Genomic DNA, 23049 nt, shown 5'->3' with positions numbered 1-23049 from the left:
TTTAAAACCTGACCATATGAATTGTTCTGGTCTCATATAAGTAATCATAATATTATTTTTAAAAATACATAGGTTATTTAATAATATACATAAAATGTTTTCATATTGAAGTATTATAGACTTTTCTATAAGACACTTTGTTTTATAAGTTAAATGACACTTCTACCAGCAAAATACTCGAGGGTATGCTCTTATTCCCCCTATTTCTTTCTGCTTCTTTTGTTGCAACTTCATCCTTTTTTCATGCATTACGGCATTACAAAGTGCACCTTCCACACAGGTTACTGGTCGAGTTCTAAAAAAAAAAAATTTTATAAACTACCTAATAATTTAAAACTTGTTAAATTTATTTCATATAAAAAATAATATATGATAGTTTTCCATATAAAGTTAGAAATTGTTACATTTTACTATCAATCTTTTGCATTTCTGATTGTATCTTGACACTAGTGGGCCTGTCTTTCTCTCCCTTCAGTGCGAGTTCTGTGAGGTATCTCTTGATGTATTGTTTTAATTGTAGATTTTCTTTGGTCAATTTGGCTTTCTCGGCTTTCAAGCACATAGTCTGCACTTTCACTCTATTAATCTTCAGTAGGAATTTGTCAAATTTTCTATACAGGCGACATTCCTCCTGGCAAAGAGTTAATTATTGAAGATATCCTTCATGGAATAGTCCACTGTATAAATGCTATATATAAGAATATTTTTATAGGTTGTTTAAATCAATATGTTATTCTGTATAATATGTTTATTTGAAGGCACAACATAGATCACATCATTAAACATTTTACTTCTCCTAAAAGTCTATTGTATTAATATAATGTGACATATTGATTTACAATCACTCAAGCATATGACTAAGTTAAAACTTAAATATTGAACTTGTGTGCCTACGTCATATATTTGCAAATATTAGACTGAGACAGTGTTTTATTGTGGGTAAAATTACATTTATTACTAAATACACAAATTTGAATGAGGTAACAAAAAAAAAATGATTTTAACTAATTATAAATCTGAAAATATGTAATGACCACAAAAGTTAGATAAAAGTATAGTCTTAAATATAAAACTAGGTTAAAAAAAACATGGAGTCCATGTTTTTTTGAAGTCTACATTTCTTTGTAAATGATGAATTATTACCAGGCGTCTTCGGAATGAGCCAAAGGGGAAGGTACTATAGGTTATCGACATATTTGTGACTTAAGAATATGAAATATTGAATTTTATGAGTTTCAACATGGATGAGAGAATTTATATTAGGTAATTAACAAAAAAGAAATAATATCATTCAATAATAAGTTATTAAAACTTATTACCCATTGTAACCATTTTATCTGATATTTTTGTTTTTCCGATTTAACGTTCTTTTTACTCTATGACGGTAACTATATTGATAAAAGTTATTTCTTAATGATAGGAACAAATTGAGTTTATCACAAAAATAAATTTCTTACGATCATGGTATCGTCCATAGCTTCAAAATTGGCGTTGGATGCAGTGTCTTCTAACTCTTCTAAGAGAAGATTATCAGCTTCTTGTTCATATTTGCTACAAATATTCGCTAACAACTGTATTTTACTCAATTTATCATGGAATTCTTGAAGCCTCTGAAAATTGTGTAGTTAGATTCTGGTATTTATATCTTTACTGTAAGTAATGACTACATAGGCTATCCAATAATCTATAACGATTTCGAAGTCTTTGTCTGTAGTAATAAATGTAATTATCAAAAATGCAGTCTAGTCAAAAAAACTAGCGATTCTTACGTTTCTTAACTTAATTATCACTTTTGATTTGTAATTATTTATAATAAGATTTAAAATTATAAAACACAATGTGATCTATATGAGATCTAAGGTTTTCGCGAGGTTTATTCATTTAAATGAAACTAGTATTTTTCGGATAAACTACGCGTGATTTATTTTTGTAAAACTACATACTCCCGACGTGTCGGTTACTTTTCAGCAACCGTGATCACGGTTTCATTACTAGTAAAAATACTATATGCAATCTTTTTTAATCTCACGGTGGCTTTTAAAATGGTTACATAATGCGACAAAATTGATACGTATTGTTTATCAAGAACAAATACCTAAAGCGTAGAAATATAGTAACATTATTATTATACCTAATTATACAAATGGGTATAGTATATCCCTAATAATATTATAAATGCAAAAGAAATTCCGTTACGTTTTCCCGACAATAACGATTTTGATGAATTTTTGTTTAGAGATAGACGAAACCCTGGAGAAGGACATAGGCTAACTTTTATCCCGATCCCGATTCCGAAACTACAAGGTTGAAACCATGATGCGCAGTTCGGAATCCGTGGTCCTAGTGTATTTTTTTTCACTTTTATCCCGATCCCGAAAGGACATGGGTGGAACCATGGTTCAGTACGGGTTCAGTGGCCGTAGTGGCAGAGAACAACTCTGAAATTAACATGGACGGAGTCGCAGCCAAAAGCTAGTAATACTACATATTGTACCACAAAATAAAGTAAGGAAAGGAAAAAAACTGCATACCAAAGTCTTAACTATCGCTAAAAAGCTTTCTCTTCCAGACGATCTGAATTAATAATACCCATATGTATGTATTGAGAATATTCAAACTGTCATACCTTAATAGCATCTTGGCTTGAATCGACCAAAACCGCTAGCATTTCTTCTTCTTTAGCTCGAGCTGTTTTAGTCTCCTTCTTCATCAGCCAGTACTGCTTGGACAGCGTCTCCTTATGATCGCTCATGCGAGACAGCTTACTGTTCAACGTGTTCGACGTTTTCAACCATTCGTTTTGTAAATTCGTTAACATAGCCTATTATGACAATATCTTATTATTATGACAATATATTTCATTCATTTCAGGATTTTATATCTTACGTATTAATAGGAATAAAATTTTATTTCTATCTTGACGCTCACAACTTACCATTGACTGTTGTATTAGAATATTGTTTTTTGCAATATCGTTTTGGTAGAACTCATCCTTTTCTTGGAGCGTCAAGTAGTGCCCCATTATAGGATTGTGTTTTTCTATATACGTGTTGTAAACTTCACGTAGTTTCCCGTAGTAATTTTCTATTTCTAATTGCTTAGGCTTACACAGGTTGGACATGTCTTCTTCATGCTTATATGGAACAGTAAGTAGATCTTTTTTAAAGTCAAAATTATATTTTATTTTGAAAAACAAAGACATAAGAAATCGTTACGGAATTACTATTGCCAAGAATCATATTCATTGCCTTTCTTTATTTTTGCTGTTGCTAAAACTACAGCTATAAAAAATATGCTGGAAATAATAAAGGTTTTTAAGTTGTTTTATTTTCGTTTTGCTTTTGTAAAATCAAATATTTAAACGCCTTATTACTTATACGTTACGTTAATTTAACCTATACGTTATTATAAATTACTTAAAAAAGGTTCAACTGAATAACAAGAACGTGGGAATTATTATTGATACAAAACATAGGTGTAGTGTGTGACGTTGTACTTAAATCCTATTGAGCAAAATATGTAAGTAATATGAAAATCATTAATACGTAAAAAAATCTCATGTCATCCCAACGAGGTAATTTTGAATTGGTCACACATGATTTTCCTGCTATTAATGTCACCGAGCTTCCGGTCATGTCAACGGTCTTCTGACAGCCATAACAAAACCTCTGATACCTTATTCATTGAAAAAAAAAAGATGTCGTTTATAATTTATTATGACCATAAATACTTAAATTAAAAAAATGTAAAACTTTATAGTATTAACTATTGGAAAAACCATTCCTTTTGTTCATGTAGTATTTTCTCTCTCTAAAGATATATTACTACATTTTATAATAGCAGTTACTTTTCTAAAAATAACTATCCGACTTAATTTTATAATACATTCAGAAATAAAGTAATTATTTTGCGATCAGTACCGCAAATCTGTGATTTTAACAAAGCAACATATATGAGGTACCTCATTTAAAAATTGGCTAAGCAGATCAATAGTCCTATATAAATCGTTCTTTGTATCGCGCTAGTCATTGTTAACAAAACATTGGACTAAAATGAGATTTTTAAAACATTACGTCTTATTTTCCTGTTTGCTGTTCATTACTTCTGATGTGAGTATTTTGATAGAATTCTAGATAAACATAAGATTGATTAAATTGATCTTCTCATAACAAGTATTTTTATGAATAGGCACTGTCATGTCGTTCAAAATACGGCGCAAAAGATGAACGGTTAAAGCGTGTTTTTAATGATTGCCTGAAACAACAAGGGAGTAACAGCAGTAGTGATAGATACAACCAAGAGAGAAGAGAGCGATCAAACAATAACAGATATGATCATGGTAGAAGAAACAATCAGGATCAAAGAAACGGCGACGAAGACTACAAGAGAGAAGATTACAATGACGGTGCATACGGAAGAAACAGCAGAGGCCAAATGAATGAAGGCACGAGAGTCGAAAGTGGGAGAAATAACGGAAAGGGAGATACGAGATTTGATGGTCGAAATGAAAGGAGTCATAACAGTCACTTAAGAGGTCAAGACGAATTCTTACAGAGCGAAGAATATGGGAACGTAAGTAATTATTTAAATGAATATATATTTTTTTATTAATTCATGACGACGTAGGGTTTCCAGCAGAATTATTACTCATCTTCTCAATCAAACGGGCGATACAAACGCGAAAAGAAGACGGAAATTAATTCTGGACAAAGAAGTCAGTATAACCCACATTCAAAAAACTCTAATGGTAACAGAGATGATTCAAATGAGAACAATTCCAGTGAGAACACAAACCAAGACATTGCATGTGTGCTGCATTGCTTCCTAGAGAATCTACAGATGGTGAGGCATATATTTTCAATGTTATACTGTAATTCTATTTTATTATTATAACCTTAAAATCGTGAATAATCATAGGTTTTTTTTTTTATAAAGTTTCAAACTCATGTGTATAGTTGCATTATTTAATACATTATAGACCGGAGACAATGGAATGCCAGATAGATATTTAATTACTCACGCTCTTACAAAAGATGAAAGGAATGAAGATTTGAGAGATTTCTTACAGGAGTCTGTGGAAGAATGCTTCCAAATCCTCGATAACGGTTGGTAAAAGGTCTTTGACGGATATTTAATATAGTAAAAAGTCCACTTAAAGAAGGGAAAGGATTTTGTCTTTGAAGTTATTAAAATGATGCTAATTTTGAATTAAGTTGTATAAAAAGTTACTCATCAACCAAGTGAACTACGTAATACTTCTGAGAATATTTTTTTAATATTGACAGACTATTTTGATTTCAATACTGTTGATACCCAAGTGAACAGAATTTACAGTTTAGTTTATTTACAGAATTTACCCAGTATTTTCTTTGACATTACGAACTCAAAATTCCTCGAATTTTTTTTTTCAGAAAACACAGATGATAAATGTGAATTTTCAAAAAATCTATGGATGTGCTTATCGGAAAAGGGAAGATCGAATTGCGACGATTGGCCTAAGAAGACCACTTTTATGTTTTAGATGTCCATCACACTTTTTCTGCATTTACTTGAATAAACACATTTTGAACCTCAAACATAAATATTATTTGTAACAAACCTCAAGACGCGACACATTTTTCACTGTAGCTCTTTCTATTTCGTTTCTCTTTTTGTAATTGTTGAATTCCTCATTTTGGATGTAGGTGATAAGAATAAGTTTGAAATCGGCTTTTTCTTGACTCTCAATAATATCCGATTCTTCGGTATCCCAATTTTCTAGAAACTTATCTTTTTGTAGTTCATAATCGGATTGAAGTTTGTCCAATCTTACAGTTCCAACTTCTAAAAATATAAGATATTAAATTAGTTTTTTACTTTACCCATTTTTGCCAAAATATTTTATAGAACTTTCCATCATTACGTAATTTAAATGAAGACTTTTTTATATATCGTAGTTCCTTAATAACTAACGGTTTTATTGATGAATATGATGATATATAATTTAAAAAACAATTGAATATTACTCAGAAAGTAGCTTAGGGTCTCAGTGTGAGCTTGAAAGGCTCTGCGGTGCTGTTCATCGGAGTCTTCTATTGCTTGCATTAAAGCCTTCAGCAACCGGTTTTTTCTCTCCACTAAAAAATTGAAACTGCTCATCATACCCTAAAATAATAAGATTCGTTTGTCGTTATAGCTTTTGTCGAGTTCCATGAGCGATATGTGTTAGGTTTTATGAAACAAAAAAAATTAAACTATGCAAAATGCTTATTGCCTCATATAACATTTACTAGATTAAAGCTATAATAATAAATGTATAAATATATACCTGAATGTCCGACGACATCTGTTTGCATTTCACCTTGCGTAATATAAATCTCCATTCTTGATTGATCTTCGCCGTATTTAATTTAGCGAACGCTTCTTCTTTGTCTAATTTGTTCTGGAATGAAGATACCGATATCTATACCCGTGGACTGAATACATCTTAATATAAAAAAATACAATATTATAAATCATTTTGAACCTTAATGAATCTGGCCACAAGTTCTCTTTTCCTTCTCCGAGCCTCTTCTTCCACATCGGCTCTATGTTGCAAGTATCGCGCACGCTCTTCGTCAGACATGCGCGCCAATTTGTTGACTTTGCTCTTTTTAGGCATTGTTATTTTTTTTATTCTAGATAAAACATTTATTACATAATATGATGTTTTAATAGAAAATTTCAAATAATGGTATATTGAGGTCCGTTACGTACTCACCGGGTTATTAATAAATTTCAATTCTGTATAATTTTTAAATACTTAGAATAGACTGTTTCGATCACCCCCTGTATTCGAAATGTCACCTACTCATAAGAATATTGATCAAACTAGCAAATTATCGTGGCAACTATTTGATTATAACTTTCATAGCCACTTGTATGACAACGATATTGTGATAGATTTATATCTAGTACGATGTATATTTAACTAGTTTTTGCCCGCGACTTCGTCCGCGTAAATTTCGGTATTAGTAATATATAGCTTTTACACGTGACTTCGTCCGCATTGGATAGTTTTTTTGTATAGTAGTATGAAAAAACCTGAGCTGTACTTTTTTGTACGTATGTTTGAATTGTGCCGAGATGGGATGAGGCCATACTAAGTGTGATTGTCATAGGTTAGGTTAACATATTTTGCCGCCTCGATAGTACGGCGCATCGGGAGGCTCGGGCTGAGGGTGGGTCTCGACAAAACCGAGGCCCTCCTGTTCCACGGCCCTCGAGCATGACCACCGCTGGGCGCCAGCATCAACATCTGCAGCGTCCGCGTCGAGCTCAGTCCCCGGATGAAATATCTGGGGCTGACTCTGGACGGTAGGTGGAACTTCCGGGAGCACTTTCGCGGTCTCGTTCCAAAATTACTCGGGGCGGCGGACGCTCTCGGAAGGCTTCTGCCTAATCTCGGTGGTCCGAGCGCGACATGTCGGCTCCTGTACACCGGCGTGTTGCGTTCGATAGCGCTGTACGGAGAACCAGTGTGGGCCGGTGCCCTCTCGAGGCTGAACGTGGCGTCGAGGCACAGAGCGCAGCGCGTCATGGCTTTGAGATTCGTGCGTAGATACCGCACTGTCTCCCACGAGGCGGCTTGCATGCTCGCTGGGACGCCTTCCTGGGACTTGGTCGCCCAGGTTCTAGCGGAGGTGTACCAGTGGCGCGCACGAGCTCGATCCCAGGGTGTGAATCCGCCCTGGGATCCGGTGCGTGGTTGGCGACGCTCCGCACGCGAGGAGTTACTCCGTCGATGGAGGCGGCGGCTCTCCGAGCTAGTGGCTGGGTTGCGCACCGTGGAGGCGGTTCGACTGTTCCTTAAGGAGTGGGTGGATCGCCGACACGGTTCCTTGACCTTCCGGTTGGTGCAGATCCTCTCGGGGCACGGTAGCTTCGGGCGGTATCTGTGCCACATAGCCGGAAGAGAGCCGACGGCGGCGTGTCACCATTGCAGTTGCTTGGATGATACGCCCGACCACACATTAGCGGAGTGCCCTTCGTGGGAAGCGGAGCGTCGCCAACTAATCACCGAAGTTGGCGCGGACCTTTCGCTGCCGGCCGTAGTTCAGGCTATGGTCGGTAGTGAGAGGGCCTGGGCGGCGGTGGTCTCTTTCTGTGAGGTTATCATCTCGCGGAAGGAGACTGCCGAAAGGGGGAGGGAAGATGATCCCTCCTCGGCGCCGATGCGCCGACGTAGGCTGGGTCGTAGGCAGCGGGCTTATGCCCGCCGAATGCCTCCGCAGTGAGAGGAGCCTGCGGGTATCGGAGGGGTAATCCGATGCCCGATGATCCAGGCAAACGGAGAGCTGCAGGCCTTACGTTCTGGCAGGCAGCTCTTGGAGAAGGAAGGGGGCCGTCGTCGTAAGCTAGTGTAAAGGCCGTCCCCGTTACACTAGCTTACGCACTGCGCTGAAAAAAAGGTCAACACATTTTAAGAAGAAGATAGGTTACTGCAATACATTTCAATACGATGTTTTTTGTTTTTCCTTCCTTGGCCAGAAAAGTAATTTTTCCCATGGGAATGTGTTGTTTTCCCGCGGTCAAAAGTAACTCATGTCCTTTCTTAAGTCTCAAACTATCTCCTTACCAAATTACATTTAAATCTGTTCAGTAGTTTAGGCGTGAAAGAGAAAATTTTCCCATGAAAATGCGTCATTTTCCCGGGGTAAAAAGTAGCCTATGTCCTTTCTCGGGTATCTAAATATCTCCATACCAAATTTCGTGCAAATTGTTTCAGTAGTTTAGGCGTGATTGAGTAACAGACAGACAGACAGACAGAGTTACTTTCGCATTTATAATATAAGTATGGATAATTTATGAATACAATGTTCTAAATAACGTTGTATTGTATTAGATCAGAAACATCTTAATTTTTTTAGGTTCACTGCAGTCGGATGGAAGTGATAAACTAGTTATATTTTACTTATAATTTAATAGTAATTTTTTTGTAAGCATGTGTCAGTCTTTAATAAAGAGAAAATTTTAAGTAAAATATGCTAAAATATATTTTCTTAATATAATGAGTGATTGGCGAAGAAATATATATCAATTTAATTTGGGGAGACAAACAATTTAAATATCCATATAGAGAAATGAGTTAAGACAAGAAAACGGTACCATGAAAACTGTTCAGCGAAACATTTTATAAGAACATTTAAAGGGATATAGGTTTTTGATTAAATAAGAGGTCATATAACGATTACTATTTGTATTTGAAACAGTTAATTACTTAAATTACTCAATTAAAAAGTAAAATAATTCTAAGCTATGAAACTAATACGAAATTTAGAAGTATTTATTAGTAGTAAACGCCCTTATATTCGATTATTGTTAATTGAGACAAAGGTAAAGAATTATTATCCTTAATTGCGACTCGTCACTTGTGTTTGGTTAAAATAAAATATATCTTTACATTATAACTCAGTCCACGAAAAGTTATACAACCATAAATAATATGAAATACTATTTAAGAAAAAATAGAATAACGAATAATTGGCTTTTGTAATAGGGATAATCCAAAAATAATTATTTAGTCAATGGTTTCCATGGCAACGGTTGCATCAGTCAGTTTTGTGTAATTTTTATAAACATCAGCTGTTTTATGAAGCATGGACGCTCAATCTTCTGGGACGTTGCAGTCTCCATCAACATTTTCCGACAGTTCCAAGACCGCGAGCAGTAAATCGGAAGGTTCGGCAGCAAGAGATGAGAAGGACTTTACTAAAGACAATGGTAGAACTCTCTCGCGTATCTCAAATATATTATCACCTTTAAAAAAATATTTAAATTTATATAGATATTCTTGGAAAAGATTTATTAGCATTAAGTAACATAATCAGACCTAGTATCGTTTCACAGCTGCTTCACCAATCGACTTGGAGTGCCACATCCAGGCTGAGAGAATTACTAAGATTCTAGATGAAGCGATATATAAAACAAAACTGGCTATCTGTCTTCCTAATCTGGTTCAAGAGTATAGGACGCTAAGCTCAATACTGTCTCCTCAACATATGGAGGATCTTGTGTTTATTTTTGAACAGTACGACAATCCACTTTTCTCCACCAGTTTATTAAATATGGCGGCCATGGAAGACATTAAAGCTGTAAGTTATCATTATATTTAAAATTTTCGAAAATTTTTGTATACAGTCGTTTCATAACTTAGGGAGACGTTTCTTTGAAAAATCGCTTAAACCCAGAGCTCGGGCACCTGATGTACATCATGAATAGTTATCCGAAACTACGGCCTGTGGTTGAAGAAATCATTCAAGAGGTAGGAAAATTAATATCTTATTATTGATATGTTTTCTTGTTGGTAAAAACTTAAAATATGTTTTTTTACAGATTAAGGGGGGATATTCAGACTTAAAAGAGGTTTGTGATTTTCTAACAATAAGTATACAAGGATGAGAACAATAATGAACCACAGCATGTATTTATTAGGACACATCAGGAGTGGAGTATTTGTTGACCTTAGAACAATTCCGAGAGCTGATGATAAGACAGATGGATACTACAGCGGCCGAAGAACTAGCAGCTAAACTCAACACTAGAAAGCTAGAAAATTCTAATGAAAAATTACTACAAAAGATTAAAGGTTAGATATTTCTCCTAATCTAAAAAACAATACATAAGTATCAAGTTACTGGATATCAAAACAATTTTATTTATTTGTAGAATATTCGGTCACATTAGCAGAAGAAAATAAAACATTTGAAACAACTATGAAATTGAAGACGGATATGATTGAGAAATTGGAAAAAGAATTGGCTTTTCTTAACCATGAGGCTGATATCAAGCTAAAGAAAAAAATGTGAGATAATATTTTTAATAATGCCTTTGTATATGAGAAGAAAAAATTGCAATAAAAAAAAATTTAAAATCTGCAATTTTACTTTAAAAATACTGCAATTTAACTATGGTGTAGTAAAAATTGAAGTGCTTTCGAACTTTGCCCAACCTTTTTCCTTCTAGTTTGGACTCCGATCGACAAATGGTGTTAGCAACTCGTTCTCATTTAGTAAAAAGTGAAGTTTTGAAAGAGGAAGAAATAGAGACCCGTGAATTATATGAGAATATATTAAAAGCACATCTTATTGAAGAGAAAAACCAAAGAGCGAGAAGGTAATGTCCTTAATCTATACACACGAGTTAATGTAAATGGCTTTAAATTATATTTTGTGTTTATTCAGATTTAAAGTAGAAACCCAGCTGTTGTCGTGGCTACAGAAGTATGACCTGGAGATGGGAGACAAGCAGGTAGAGCTCGATGAGTTCACAGAGAAGTATGAAGATGAACTAGCTAAATGCGAGGACCTGGAGGTTTGAGATCTTCTTGTTTCTATGGCATCTATCATCTAACTATATATCAAACATCTAAAATCCAGAAAAGAATCCTGATACCATGACTAGCAGAAAAAAGATAATTATTGCTCTTATAGAAGGACAGAGTCCGAATTACTGTTATCTCGATAATGCAGCATCCCTTCAAGATATACCATACATTAACATTTATTTACTTCTCTTATTGTAATACTGTTAAAAGTTAAAATGAATTAAAATGTTTAGCACTAAAATATTGTTCAAGAACTTTGTATCTTTATAGGCCAAGATAGCGGAACAGGATAAGGAATATATCCCACTAATGGAAGAAAGAGAAGCAGAGTATCACCAGGAGATGACTGAGAAGATGAACAAATTCCTTATAGAACACGCTGCGAGGGTCATACAGAACGCCTGGAGAGAGGTTCTTGCGAACAGAGCTGAGAAAAAGAAGGTGAGTCTGGGTTAACTATTGTAAAAATATCTCCAATGATCTCAAAATATAAGAATCATTTAATTTAGTGCACGTATTATTCCGTTTTTCATATTTCAATATGATAATTTGTTGTAACAAGTTGAATAACAAGTTGAATTCTTCATGCAGCAGAAAGGAAAAGGTAAAAAGGGTAAGAAGAAAGCCTAATCCGATCCTAACTGTCCTGTTATTTGTGCCTTTGTAGGCTAATATTTAAAAAGTTTAGAGATTCTTTTAGGTAGCATTGAAAATAGCTCCAAATTATTTTTCTCCTGCATCGCCAATCCCTACTAACTTCCTTCCTTCTTCCATCCATCCAATCTTTAGCTCCGGAAGTTGCTGAAGAAAAAGCAAGCTGCAGAGAAAAAGGGGAAATAGTTTTTATATTATGTTTAACTTTTTTCTGTTATTATAGTTATGTTTCCTAATAGTTTAATAATTTTTAATATATTGGATTGAAGGTAAAAATTGTTTTATTTCTCGTTCTTTATATAAATACTAAAGAAAATCTGGGGCTGTATTAAAAGGGAATAGTAAAAAAAATAAAATAGTTTCTACGAATGGTGTTTGAAATCTGTGGAAGGAATAATAGGCATGAGTTTTAATCTATGGTACATGAAGCATAGTGAAAATAACTCACAAAGAAAAAAACTTATTTCTTATTATTTATAGAAATGGAAAGATAATACATACATTAGGCACTTAGAATATATTTGTAATACATTAATGACGATATCCGTTAAGAACAACACGCCTTAGCTTTATGAATAAATAGTTTTTTTATTTGGTAGTCCCAACCAAGCAGGTTAATAATAACATACAGCTAGACCATAGAACGACATGAAAAAAAAATGTTGCAATATATCGATATTAACAATATACAGATAAATAACATCGTCGCTTTTAAAATTATATTATTTTCATATGAAAACACTTAATCGATTAATCGTCGAATCAAAATATCGATTTATAATTAAGTATAAACCGTCGCGTCCGCTAACTTGTTTTCTGTTTATTAAAAATATCGATTTTCACAGATTATTTTCATCGTTCTGAGCCTTTATATGTCTCAACGCTCTCAGGTCTAGGAGAGTGTCCGATGAACTTTTGGTTGTTGGTACAAACGATATCGCTCGCCTAGCTCGTTCGCCGTTTCGTAACGCCGGGTTTAGATCCTGGAATATAAATACACTATCCTAAGTATATAAGTTAATACACTATTATTATACTTATATTTTACGACATAAGGGCCATTGTTGCGTGTAACCACCATTATTTGTACATAACAAAATTGAAGCAGTAAAGTTTAAGGAATTAGATTTATTATTTAAGCGCCGATCAAGAGCTAACTTTTTCTAGTCTTACTTATTAAAATTTACAGATTCTCACGAGGTTGAATTGCATTCACACAAATAAGAAATTCACAAATAGCCATGTATAAAAAAGTTTTTAATAATGAGCGTATTTGTCTCCTGCGTCTATACCCTTAGTTGTACATGCAGCGCCTGCGCGTGATGCTCCGTCTGTGAGATCTTCTCTTGAGCCGCTCTCAGTTCCATGTCCAGCTGTTGCTTCTCTTGTTCCAGCTCGCGGAGACGTTTTTCAGCTTCTGAAATGTAATTGCGATTTCAGTACTAAAATAAAACTATGTTTTACAGCGACTGCGATCACAATAAGAAAAATAGCGTAATATATTTAATAATAGTATGTATAAGAGGCATTAATTAGATGTCAGAAACATATATAACCTCTATACTGCGCTTCCTTCTCCGCCTGTAACATTTCGAATTTCTTTCGTTTCAGTCTCTCTTCTTCTAGCATCTTATTTTGTTCTTCTTGTAATCTTTCCAGCTCTTCTCTTCTCTCCCATTCCTCTGCTAAAACTCTGTAACAATAAAAATATACGGAATTAATAGAATTACGGAAGTGTATACGTATTTTATTAATTACGGAAGTTTATACAGTTAGGGAATTTGATGTCATAAGAATTCATATTATAAAAATTTTATAAGTTGTATTCTCGATTCTGCTAAAACCAATATCTTAAAATTTCCGTTAATCCAAAGGTAAACTATCCAAACAGTTTAAATGGAATCCAAATTAATTTTTTTTTGTCCAAACTTGTTTTGAAATTTTACGACCAAAAACCGTCAGTCAGATATTTTTGTTATATTATAGTATTATTTTTCTATTCTGTTTTTACACTTACCTTGCCTGTAACGCTCTAACGATTTCTTCATCTCTCTTAGCCTGTGTCTCTTCCTGCAGAAGTCTTTCGAGCTCTGTTTGTGCGTTCTTAAGTTCTTCCAATTTCTTGTTATCCTTCTGCGCTAGTTCTGCCAATTCCTAAAAGTTACATAGAAAATTTGTATAAAAACCAGCTGTTTCATTTTTTTATCAGTGTTATTCGGACTATATCGTTAAGTTGACATTTTAACAACGGGATGGTATAATAGAGGACATACTACTTGATGGTTTGTCATCATCCCCACAAATATTCAATGCAAGGAGTGTTACATTTACATTTAATGCAAAATAAAATAGAGATCTTCTTTTACGTATTTGCATGATGTCAGTTTCCAATCATCATCATCAGCCTATCGGAACCCACTGCTGATCAAAGGCCTCTTCTCACATGGAGAAGGTTAGAGCATTAATCGCCACACTTTGTCAAGATGGGTTGGCGATTTCAATCTTATAATTTGAAACTATAAGACCAGGTTTCCTCACGATGTTTTCCTTCACCGTCCGTCAGTGGTGTCTAAATACTCTTAGAATTTACAGTTTCCAATATGTATTTTTAATTCAATCTAAGGCTTTCACATCTGTGGTATGTGTGTAAAATATAAGAATAACCATATCTTTGAGCTATAGACATAATTTTCTCGTGACATTAATTCAACAATAAATATCTATGCTATTCTAGAAGTTTTTTTTTAACTTACGAGTATATGAATATATGTACACTTACAAAATGTTAGTGTCGGTACATAATATACGAAGCGATTCTCTTTCTTTTTAAGTAATGATGGACTAAAGCTCATTAATGAAAAACCGGAATTCGCCCGTGTGTAGTGTGATGGTGCAGACTTGTTTTAGAGAGGTGATTGCTTCGTTATATCCTCATATAGTCTTTGTGACTTACCTGTGCCTGAGCCTCCGCGGCGACCCTGGCCCGCACCTCTTGTTGGAGCCGCCGGCGAGCCTCCCTCGCTTCTTGTTCTCGCCGCGCGCCCGCCCCACGCCGCCCTGCCCGAGCACGCCGCTGGTAGCCCTCCGCCCCTCCAGACACCGCTGCCGCCTGACGCACCGCTGACAACCATTGGAGACGACTCCTAAATAACGAAACCAAACGAAAATTATAAAGTTCAATAATTCATCAAAATATTGTATATTGTAAAATTATAAAATGATACTCAATCAAAATAATAAACTATTAATCAGTATTTATTACATAGAAATATAGACATTAAATTTATTTTTTAATATAGTACTCCTATAAAAGTTATCTCTGACATAATATAATTTAGAAATTTCAAAGAAACGAAAAACCTTTATGAGAGGACAGCGTTATACGCATAAAGCTTGAAGGATTAAAAATGTTGACTCAATATTACTTATAGACATATTAGCGCACAAAAAAAACCTGATTTTTAATCATTACAATAGAATTTTTGGGGACCGAGATGACATTTAAAATGTTACAGCGCGGAGTAACAATGAATTGTTTAATAAGAAATACTCAAAGGACGAAATTTTAGGAACAATCTTATAACAAAGACAAAACTCACAAATATGTAATTCTCTGTAAGCTTACTTGTGATCCTGAGTCCCAAATTCGAATGTCCTTTCTGGTGTGATCAGCTGGAAGCGCTGGATCTTTCCTTCTCCCACTGCTGCTTCAACTGAACAGTACTCGTCGATAGCAATTCTACCACATTGCTCCTTCTGGGATGAGCTCTTATAGTACGTCAGAGCACAGGGCTGTAGAACACACCAGTATTCTCTCATCGTTGGCAGAAGGTAACCACGTTTGAAGAGATATCCCTGGAAGAAAAGTCATATTGTATTTATATAACATCTGGTACTTAGCTAAAGTATTTAAAAGCATATATATGTCACACCTTCTTGATGATATCCTCAATAAAAACATCGTAGATTTCATCCACAGCTTCTACGAGTGCTGCTGAATGTAGCTGATCACAACAGTACTTGGCCTCAAGCACGGCGAGGAACGCAGCCCACTTGAAGTGTCCTATCGAGGAGCCGAGAGCCTCCCAATCTGCGGCGTCCCATCTGAGTCCAAGACAATGGACCAGTTGTTCAACTATAATACCAGCCTCTGACGGCTGCAGCACCACCTGAGGTTCGGAGGAATTATACTAAATTTTAACAAATACTATTATATAATATGTATTCAGTCACCTCTTTCCCATTTTGAATGAGGAAAATGATTTCGAAATATAAATAAAGACTAAACGCTGTGAATGATAACAATAAATGGAAATAACATATTTATTATATTATATAATAATAATAATAATTTACTATATTTTATCTAAATTCCCATAAATTCATTCTTGCAGTGTTTTGTCTCTGTGATATAATAAAGTTAATTTCTTTGAAGTTACTTAAAGCATGCTTAATAGTTTATAAGTGAAAAATTATATGCATACATTTAATATTAGAAGCAATTTATCACAAATGACTTAAATAAACTACATTAAAATAAATAACTAGATCGTTGAACTGTTGTTAACATCTGCCATCCATGTGTCGAGAGAAAACAATCAAATTATACTTCCATACGTAATGGAGTGTAAAATGTCGAAAGATAAATAAGACTATTGTAGGGATAAAGATATACGAGATAAGACCAAGGCCAAGTTTAAGATAATTGATAAATATATTGTTATAGAGATTATCTTTAGGAGTAAATAAAAACATGTACGTGTATGTATATTATGACTGAAATAAAACGGAACTACGTGTTAAATATGACAAAGAAAATACATACGTGAGTTATTTTATAAAAAAGATACTGTTCTAAATGAGTGGCTACTCCCAAAAATATAGGTATCATTAAACATAGTAAGTTTAATTTCTTCTAAGGCTAAATACGTCAAAAGACATCTAATTAAATGGACGTTTGTTTTAAATGTGGATGTAGTTCTGAACCTACCATGTAGTGGTTGGTATCATCAGCGTCTTGCACCAAATCAGCGAGCAAACAGAAGATCCTGAAGAGCTTGAACACCGAATCATCGCTGAAGACCGGTTTGTCTCGCGTTAGGAGATGCTTCTTACAAACAAACCAACAGACCTGGATATATTATTATAATAATTTTAAACACGCTAATTCTCTTTTCACCTGACACGATAACTGGATCTGTACCAAGAGATTGCATAGACGAACTAAACGTAAACAGTTTTTAAGTTTAGCATTCATATAAGTTACTTATGTATGAATGTAAAACACGTAACTGTCCGTCTTGAGTTAGGCTATGGAAAGTCCTATTAAGGTACAGAATACGTTACTTACCTCACTGATTTTCTTCTCGTATTCCCGCGCGACGGGTAAGTTTAATACCTTGGGAAGGGAACTGAATACTTCATGCTGTAAGTAATATCGAAATTCATCGAAGGTCAGCTCCTGGGAGGACTTGTAGTGATCGAGACCCTTCTCTACACCGTAGAGATCTAGCAATGTTCCCAGGTTCGCTGTTAAAACCTGAGGAATATCATCAATATGAATAAAGAATAATATTAAGTAAATAAAACCACTAAGAAATCAGCCTCCATTAATATAGTATCTTTCAACTTAATAAGTTAATGCTAACGATTTGGTTTCAAAGGCTTTATGTCCGATACTGGAAATGTCATTCCTTGTACCGTCTACACATATATTTTACAAAGTACCCATACTTATTAACCATTGAAATTCAATAATATTATATATTTAAACATAACTAGTCGTTACCACTTTCGTACAAACTTACAGTTTACCCTGAGTTTGCTTCGTAATACTACATACGGAGAATCAAGAGTTTTTCATTCATAAATCGTCGTATCTAATTGTAAGCTTCGTATGGTATATATCCAATGTAGGGCTAAGTATCCTGTATTATATGTGAGATACAACTGAATGAATTACTTATAACCCATTAAAATATAAAAAAGTAATGTCCAGTGCTCTTCTTTAAATTGCTCTTGACATTTTCATTAACAGTGATAGTCTATGACCTATGTATATTAATGCGTCCCATTAAAGCTCGTTGACTCACACCCAGAAAGCTCACGGTTCTTATTAGAGTCATGACAAAGGATCACAGGCAATTTAAGCTAATGAGTTCTAAGCAAACAGTGACTCGTATCTTTGTGATGATGTCTAGTAATGCAAGGAGCTATTTTGGTTGTCTATGTCGTAGTAGTTTTCTCTCGTTATCACAGAAGAATGTATATTTAAAATTTTTTGGTGTAGTAGTAATCTTGTAGAAAATTTGTCCACTTCCTTATACGTATTTCCTAACAACAATTTGTTTAAAATTATCAATCAAGAATGTTACAACAATATGTTAATGAATGTGGCAAATTTTAGACACCATTAAAGTGTTCAAAACTGTCAAAATAAAGTTAAATTAAATTATCAATATGACATTATATTATGAATAAATGGCGGTAGATATTTTTTCGATAATGATTTATTTAAAATTAAAAGCTGATATATAAAAAAAAACCTTCTAACTTTTTTCGTAGTTATTTTCACAGTTTACATATAGTTTACTATTAAATTTTAATTAAATATAAAATATATTGTGAATTGTCATCTATAAAATCTTATCTTAAATATAGATTGTTTTTATTAATTGAGGAATCCCAATTTTCCATATTAATATATTAATATATGAATATAACTATCATAGCTTAGTACGAAAACAAAACTTTTATCTGTATTTTTAAAGTAAGTTTGCGTCTTCATGCTACATACGAAGAGTATCCCGTTCCTCACTCAATAACTAACATATACATTATAATTTATAATATATATTATAATGTACATATATATACTATAATGTTCAAAGATTTATGAATGAAAACTATTACCCCATACTTAACGTGATGATACACACTTAGACTAAGCATACTGCTAATTTATTAGCTCAAAAGGTTACTATCACAGTAAATTTCATGTACATTTCTCAAAAATCGCAAGAATAAGTTTACTTTTTAGTATGTTTTAAAATAACAGTTTACGGGAAAAAACAAATTAAAATTTTCAGAGTAAAAAAACTTCCATTGTAAGTGAGGCTTGATGTTGTCGTAATTGTTTAAACGCGATACAAATGACCTTACGAAGGACCTCTCACAGCCTGTGGCCTTTGCTTTTTCTTTCCACGTTGCTGTGAGAAAATTCTAGAAATCGTCTTTCAAGTTTTATTTTTTATTTGTTTTCCTTCACCATACTATAATCGTAGAATAGTGCAGTTTTTTCTATATAACATTAAAAACTCCCTCATAGTAATTTATTTTATTTTGCGCCTAATACCTAAATCTAATGGCATTTGCCTCTCAATAGTTGCCGGTGTCTCATATGGACGCGGAATAATTTTACATATTAAATAAATACCCGTAACAGATCCGCACAGGATGTTGCGTACACATATTAATCAATACATTTTTATCTAAGAAAATATTAAGAGTAATTCAATATATTAATATATTATTATATTATCTACAAAGTTTAAGATAACGATATTGTGTTGCCAGCCCTTAGTTTGTCAGTAATTATGGCGGGTAACTGTCATTACGTCGGACATATTTATTTGCTTTACAAAGTAAGAACTTATTTTAGGGTTGGTATTGGTCTGGTATAAAGATGGCCTAGTCTTTGTATCTATCAATAATTCATATATAATTCATAGATAGTAAATGTTCATAAAGTTCATAACTTATTAATCTAGAAAGTCTTTTATTGTTGCGTAAATAGAGATATTTCTTTAATGTGTGCTAATCGATAAAATGCATGTGGAACCTGTTAAAGGAATTTATTACATATATATAGTATAGGTGAGACCAAGTCGGTTGAAAAAGGAAACAGATTTAATGATTTTTACATATCTATGAAAATAAGAGGCAATTTTACGACAAATTTTACGAGAGAAGCTATAAGTCGAAATACTGACATATGTATTTAAATATGTGTTCGTTTTTATGCCTTACACAACACATAAGAATAAATACTTTAATAAATATTTATTTTATATAAAACTTTATCATAGTCAGACAGTTTACGTTAATGTGCAGGTAAATATGCAATTTGAATATAAATAAAGCTACCACTAAGATTATTATCGATTGTAAGTCTTTTATATATCTAGAATTAAATGACATGCCCTCAAAAATAATATTAGTTCTATTTTTAATATCGGTAGTTTTTTTTAATATAAAATAGTACATTAAGTAGGTAGAGAGTAACTACATTTATTATAAAAATAAGTAAAAATATTTGATGATATTATAAATACATTCTATTGAAAAATATGTCCAGGATTGGATTTTTTTTTCTCTAAACGTAGTTTTAAAACTGAGCTATTAAAAATTAAGTTGCAAAATTGTCACTTATTATTAAGCATTATTTGTCATGGCAAACAGAGTAAAAAAATGTTTTTTTTTTATTTCCGACCGCCGCAGGAAATTAACCAGATATCTTTTCAACTTCAAATGTTACTGTGTCAGCCCTTAGCTAATGTCACCGAACATAATGGTGCGTAACTGCGTCCAGTCACGAGAGAACTGTCAACTCAACCGGCCTAGCGATGGGCGGATGACATATTTAATTACATTCGTTTTATTCTCATTTGACGCTAGTATTAATCTAAAAAGTAATTAATTAACAAATGTATATCTTCATTTAAGTTGAGAGTTGATTCATTGATGCGTAAGTTTTTTGAACTATAGCAAAGCCATGTGTATCTCAGTCAACACTGTAGTCTACAGAACCAATAACGTTTTAATATTTATAAGAACATCGTTCAATGAATGTAGAACGTAGTAATCAACATCTAATTACTTAGAAATTAGGGCTATACCCAGCGAAAAAATAGGATCATATTTCACTGACTTCCAAGCTAAGTGATTAACGTTTAATTAATAAGGAATTTGGGCTAAGATTTTTGTGTAATCGTTCTGAAAAATGTGAGATGTACTTTATGGCAAGCGAACACGAGCTTCCAGGTAACTGATAATTTTATTATAGTACGGTAATAACATTTTAAGTATACAGTATGTTTTAGGTTATCAGGTCAAGGGAAGCTGGTGACGTCACATCAACCTTCGATCGGGTCATGAAATGAGATACTGTACAAAGTGATTCATATTTTCGGTTCGCCTACCTGTATTGTCCTCTATTCGTATCTTAATTCTACATAAACTTAATAATATAACAAGAACATTGTATATTTCATATATAGCGTGATACAAATCCTTTCATACTAAAGACTTTTCTTTAGAGCCTTCAAAATAAGATTGAAATATGAAGATGATATGACTATATCTAAAGTGAGATTAGAGTGTTATTAATTTTGGTTTAAACTGAGATATCTTTTACCATATCCTCCATATAAAATAGTACATGTAACAGTTCTAACTAAATACTGTTCAATGTTTCACCAAAGTGAAGGATATGAAGTTTTATCTTCCGGTTCCGCCGCCCGTCTGTCCGGCGCCGACGAAGGCTAGAATAGCGACACCCCTTATATTGGTGACTGGCAATAAAAATTCGCCACAAAATAGCTTTATATAAGAGAAGCCAACAACGTCTGTACTATAAAGTATTATGACACATTTAGTTTTATTTACCATATAATATACACTTTACTTTTACAACACCTTACCTAGTACTTTTATATTTTGCCATTAAGTGCGGAGGCCGTCGGTGCTTATCAGATGGCAGACCATTCAACTATAAGCACCTACGGTCAAAGCCAAAAATCACTGTACTAAGTTAAAAAAAAAGTATTACGACGTATGAAATATAATAAAAAGAATATTAATAAAAGTACATATTATTAAGATTAAATAAATATTATGATTTTTTTACTTATGGCTATTGACCTATTATATATTACTTTGATGAACTTATTATAATTTGATAACTACAGGATTGAATTTCGAGTTCATTGGCATGAAAAGGCAAGACACGAATGTGTTGAACGAACTTTGTAGACTAAAAAGTTTTTACATATAAAATCATAATAGTATAAATATATATAATAATATTATCACTAATAAAATTAGTTAATATTTAATCTTATATTGAAAGATAATCAAATATTGTTGATGAAATAAATAATTTAATTTTCTCTTAAACGTGTCGTAATTACATCACGTTGGCTAAAATTGTGAATCATTGTGTACATTATTACGAAAACATCAAACAGAGCTAAGATGTATAACATAAAAATTATGTTCAAATAGGATAAAACAAGAAATTAAAAAAGTATACCTACTAGAAATAATATATTTTTAAATTTTTGTTTCCTTTATGACTTTTGACAGTATTCTATAAATTAAAAAAAGAAATGGTTATTAAATGTTAAATATTATTTAATATTTATAGTATTTAATAAAAATGTCATAACTCCTCGAGTTTGCATTAAGGTTTAAATGACCGTGAGAATAAAAATAGAATGTGTACAAATAACAAACCTTTAACTTGGATTTATGCACCACTTCATTATTTTGCAATGAGTCAAATGCGTGCCAGATGCAATTCGTAACATTTTTTAACAATGCAGACATCATTTAACACTAACACCATTTAATAAATAAATTATATTTTAAACATGCGTTTTATTTTATTTTTTTCCGTAATTAATTTTTTTTATCGATTATTACGATCGAACCGAATAATTTTAGGTCTTTGTCTTATCGTAAACTTTAAAACGTCAAAAGCGTGCGCTCCACGCGCAGTTGATATTCGAACTAGTCTGCCGTACGGCTATTGGCTCGTATCAAAGGAAGCGGGTGAAGTTGAACTGAGTTCAAGATAAAAGTTCTACTTACAAATAAATTCAATTATAATTTGATATATCATGTTGTTAAATTAATAATAGTTTTGCTATACATATATAATAAAACCTGTTTTGTTATTAGTTGGCAGTTTAGTGATCAGCTGTTTTAATATTGAGTTAATTTATCATTTTTCGTTGGTAGAAGATATATATTTTGTTTTTTTTTTTCTT

The 23049-nt window shown here is 33.2% G+C and overlaps 4 protein-coding genes across 6 annotated transcripts; 2 read left to right on the top strand and 2 right to left on the bottom strand.

Annotated features, from left to right (window-relative positions):
- Positions 1-32: 32 nt before the first annotated feature.
- On the bottom strand, positions 33-6640 carry LOC116770367 (dynein regulatory complex subunit 2). The gene is made up of 9 exons (XM_032661816.2): positions 6506-6640; positions 6308-6421; positions 6006-6144; positions 5600-5823; positions 2936-3133; positions 2627-2821; positions 1458-1610; positions 405-631; positions 33-295 (listed from the first exon to the last, which is right to left on the bottom strand). Exons 1-9 carry the CDS (start codon positions 6638-6640, stop codon positions 163-165), a joined length of 1518 nt encoding a protein of 505 aa, XP_032517707.2. The 3' UTR covers positions 33-162.
- Positions 3981-5582, top strand: LOC116770368 (general odorant-binding protein 71). Of its 3 annotated transcripts, none has more exons than XM_032661819.2 (5): positions 3981-4109; positions 4189-4572; positions 4639-4842; positions 4979-5105; positions 5412-5582. In XM_032661819.2, exons 1-5 carry the CDS (start codon positions 4053-4055, stop codon positions 5519-5521), a joined length of 882 nt encoding a protein of 293 aa, XP_032517710.2. In that variant the 5' UTR covers positions 3981-4052; the 3' UTR covers positions 5522-5582. The 3 variants fall into 3 exon arrangements, with proteins under 3 accessions (XP_032517710.2, XP_032517709.2, XP_061383887.1); XM_032661818.2 differs by having other exon boundaries at positions 4636-4842; XM_061527903.1 differs by having other exon boundaries at positions 4627-4842.
- Positions 6641-9543: 2903 nt separating the features above from the next.
- LOC116770268 (dynein regulatory complex protein 10-like) lies at positions 9544-12274 on the top strand. Its single transcript, XM_032661676.2, has 10 exons — positions 9544-9741; positions 9868-10112; positions 10175-10282; positions 10354-10383; positions 10453-10606; positions 10687-10822; positions 10984-11133; positions 11202-11331; positions 11615-11785; positions 12134-12274. Exons 1-10 carry the CDS (start codon positions 9618-9620, stop codon positions 12182-12184), a joined length of 1299 nt encoding a protein of 432 aa, XP_032517567.1. The 5' UTR covers positions 9544-9617; the 3' UTR covers positions 12185-12274.
- A 176-nt stretch (positions 12275-12450) lies between these two features.
- Positions 12451-22778, bottom strand: LOC116770361 (differentially expressed in FDCP 6 homolog). Its single transcript, XM_032661810.2, has 10 exons — positions 22514-22778; positions 17349-17537; positions 16989-17129; positions 15931-16167; positions 15624-15853; positions 14952-15141; positions 14016-14152; positions 13555-13691; positions 13291-13415; positions 12451-12981 (listed from the first exon to the last, which is right to left on the bottom strand). Exons 1-10 carry the CDS (start codon positions 22607-22609, stop codon positions 12838-12840), a joined length of 1626 nt encoding a protein of 541 aa, XP_032517701.1. The 5' UTR covers positions 22610-22778; the 3' UTR covers positions 12451-12837.
- Positions 22779-23049: the final 271 nt, after the last annotated feature.

The sequence above is a fragment of the Danaus plexippus genome, assembly GCF_018135715.1.
Source record: "Danaus plexippus chromosome 13 unlocalized genomic scaffold, MEX_DaPlex mxdp_15, whole genome shotgun sequence".
In the NCBI taxonomy this organism is placed as follows: Eukaryota; Metazoa; Arthropoda; class Insecta; order Lepidoptera; family Nymphalidae; genus Danaus; species Danaus plexippus.
This window is presented reverse-complemented; position numbering and strand designations above follow the sequence as displayed.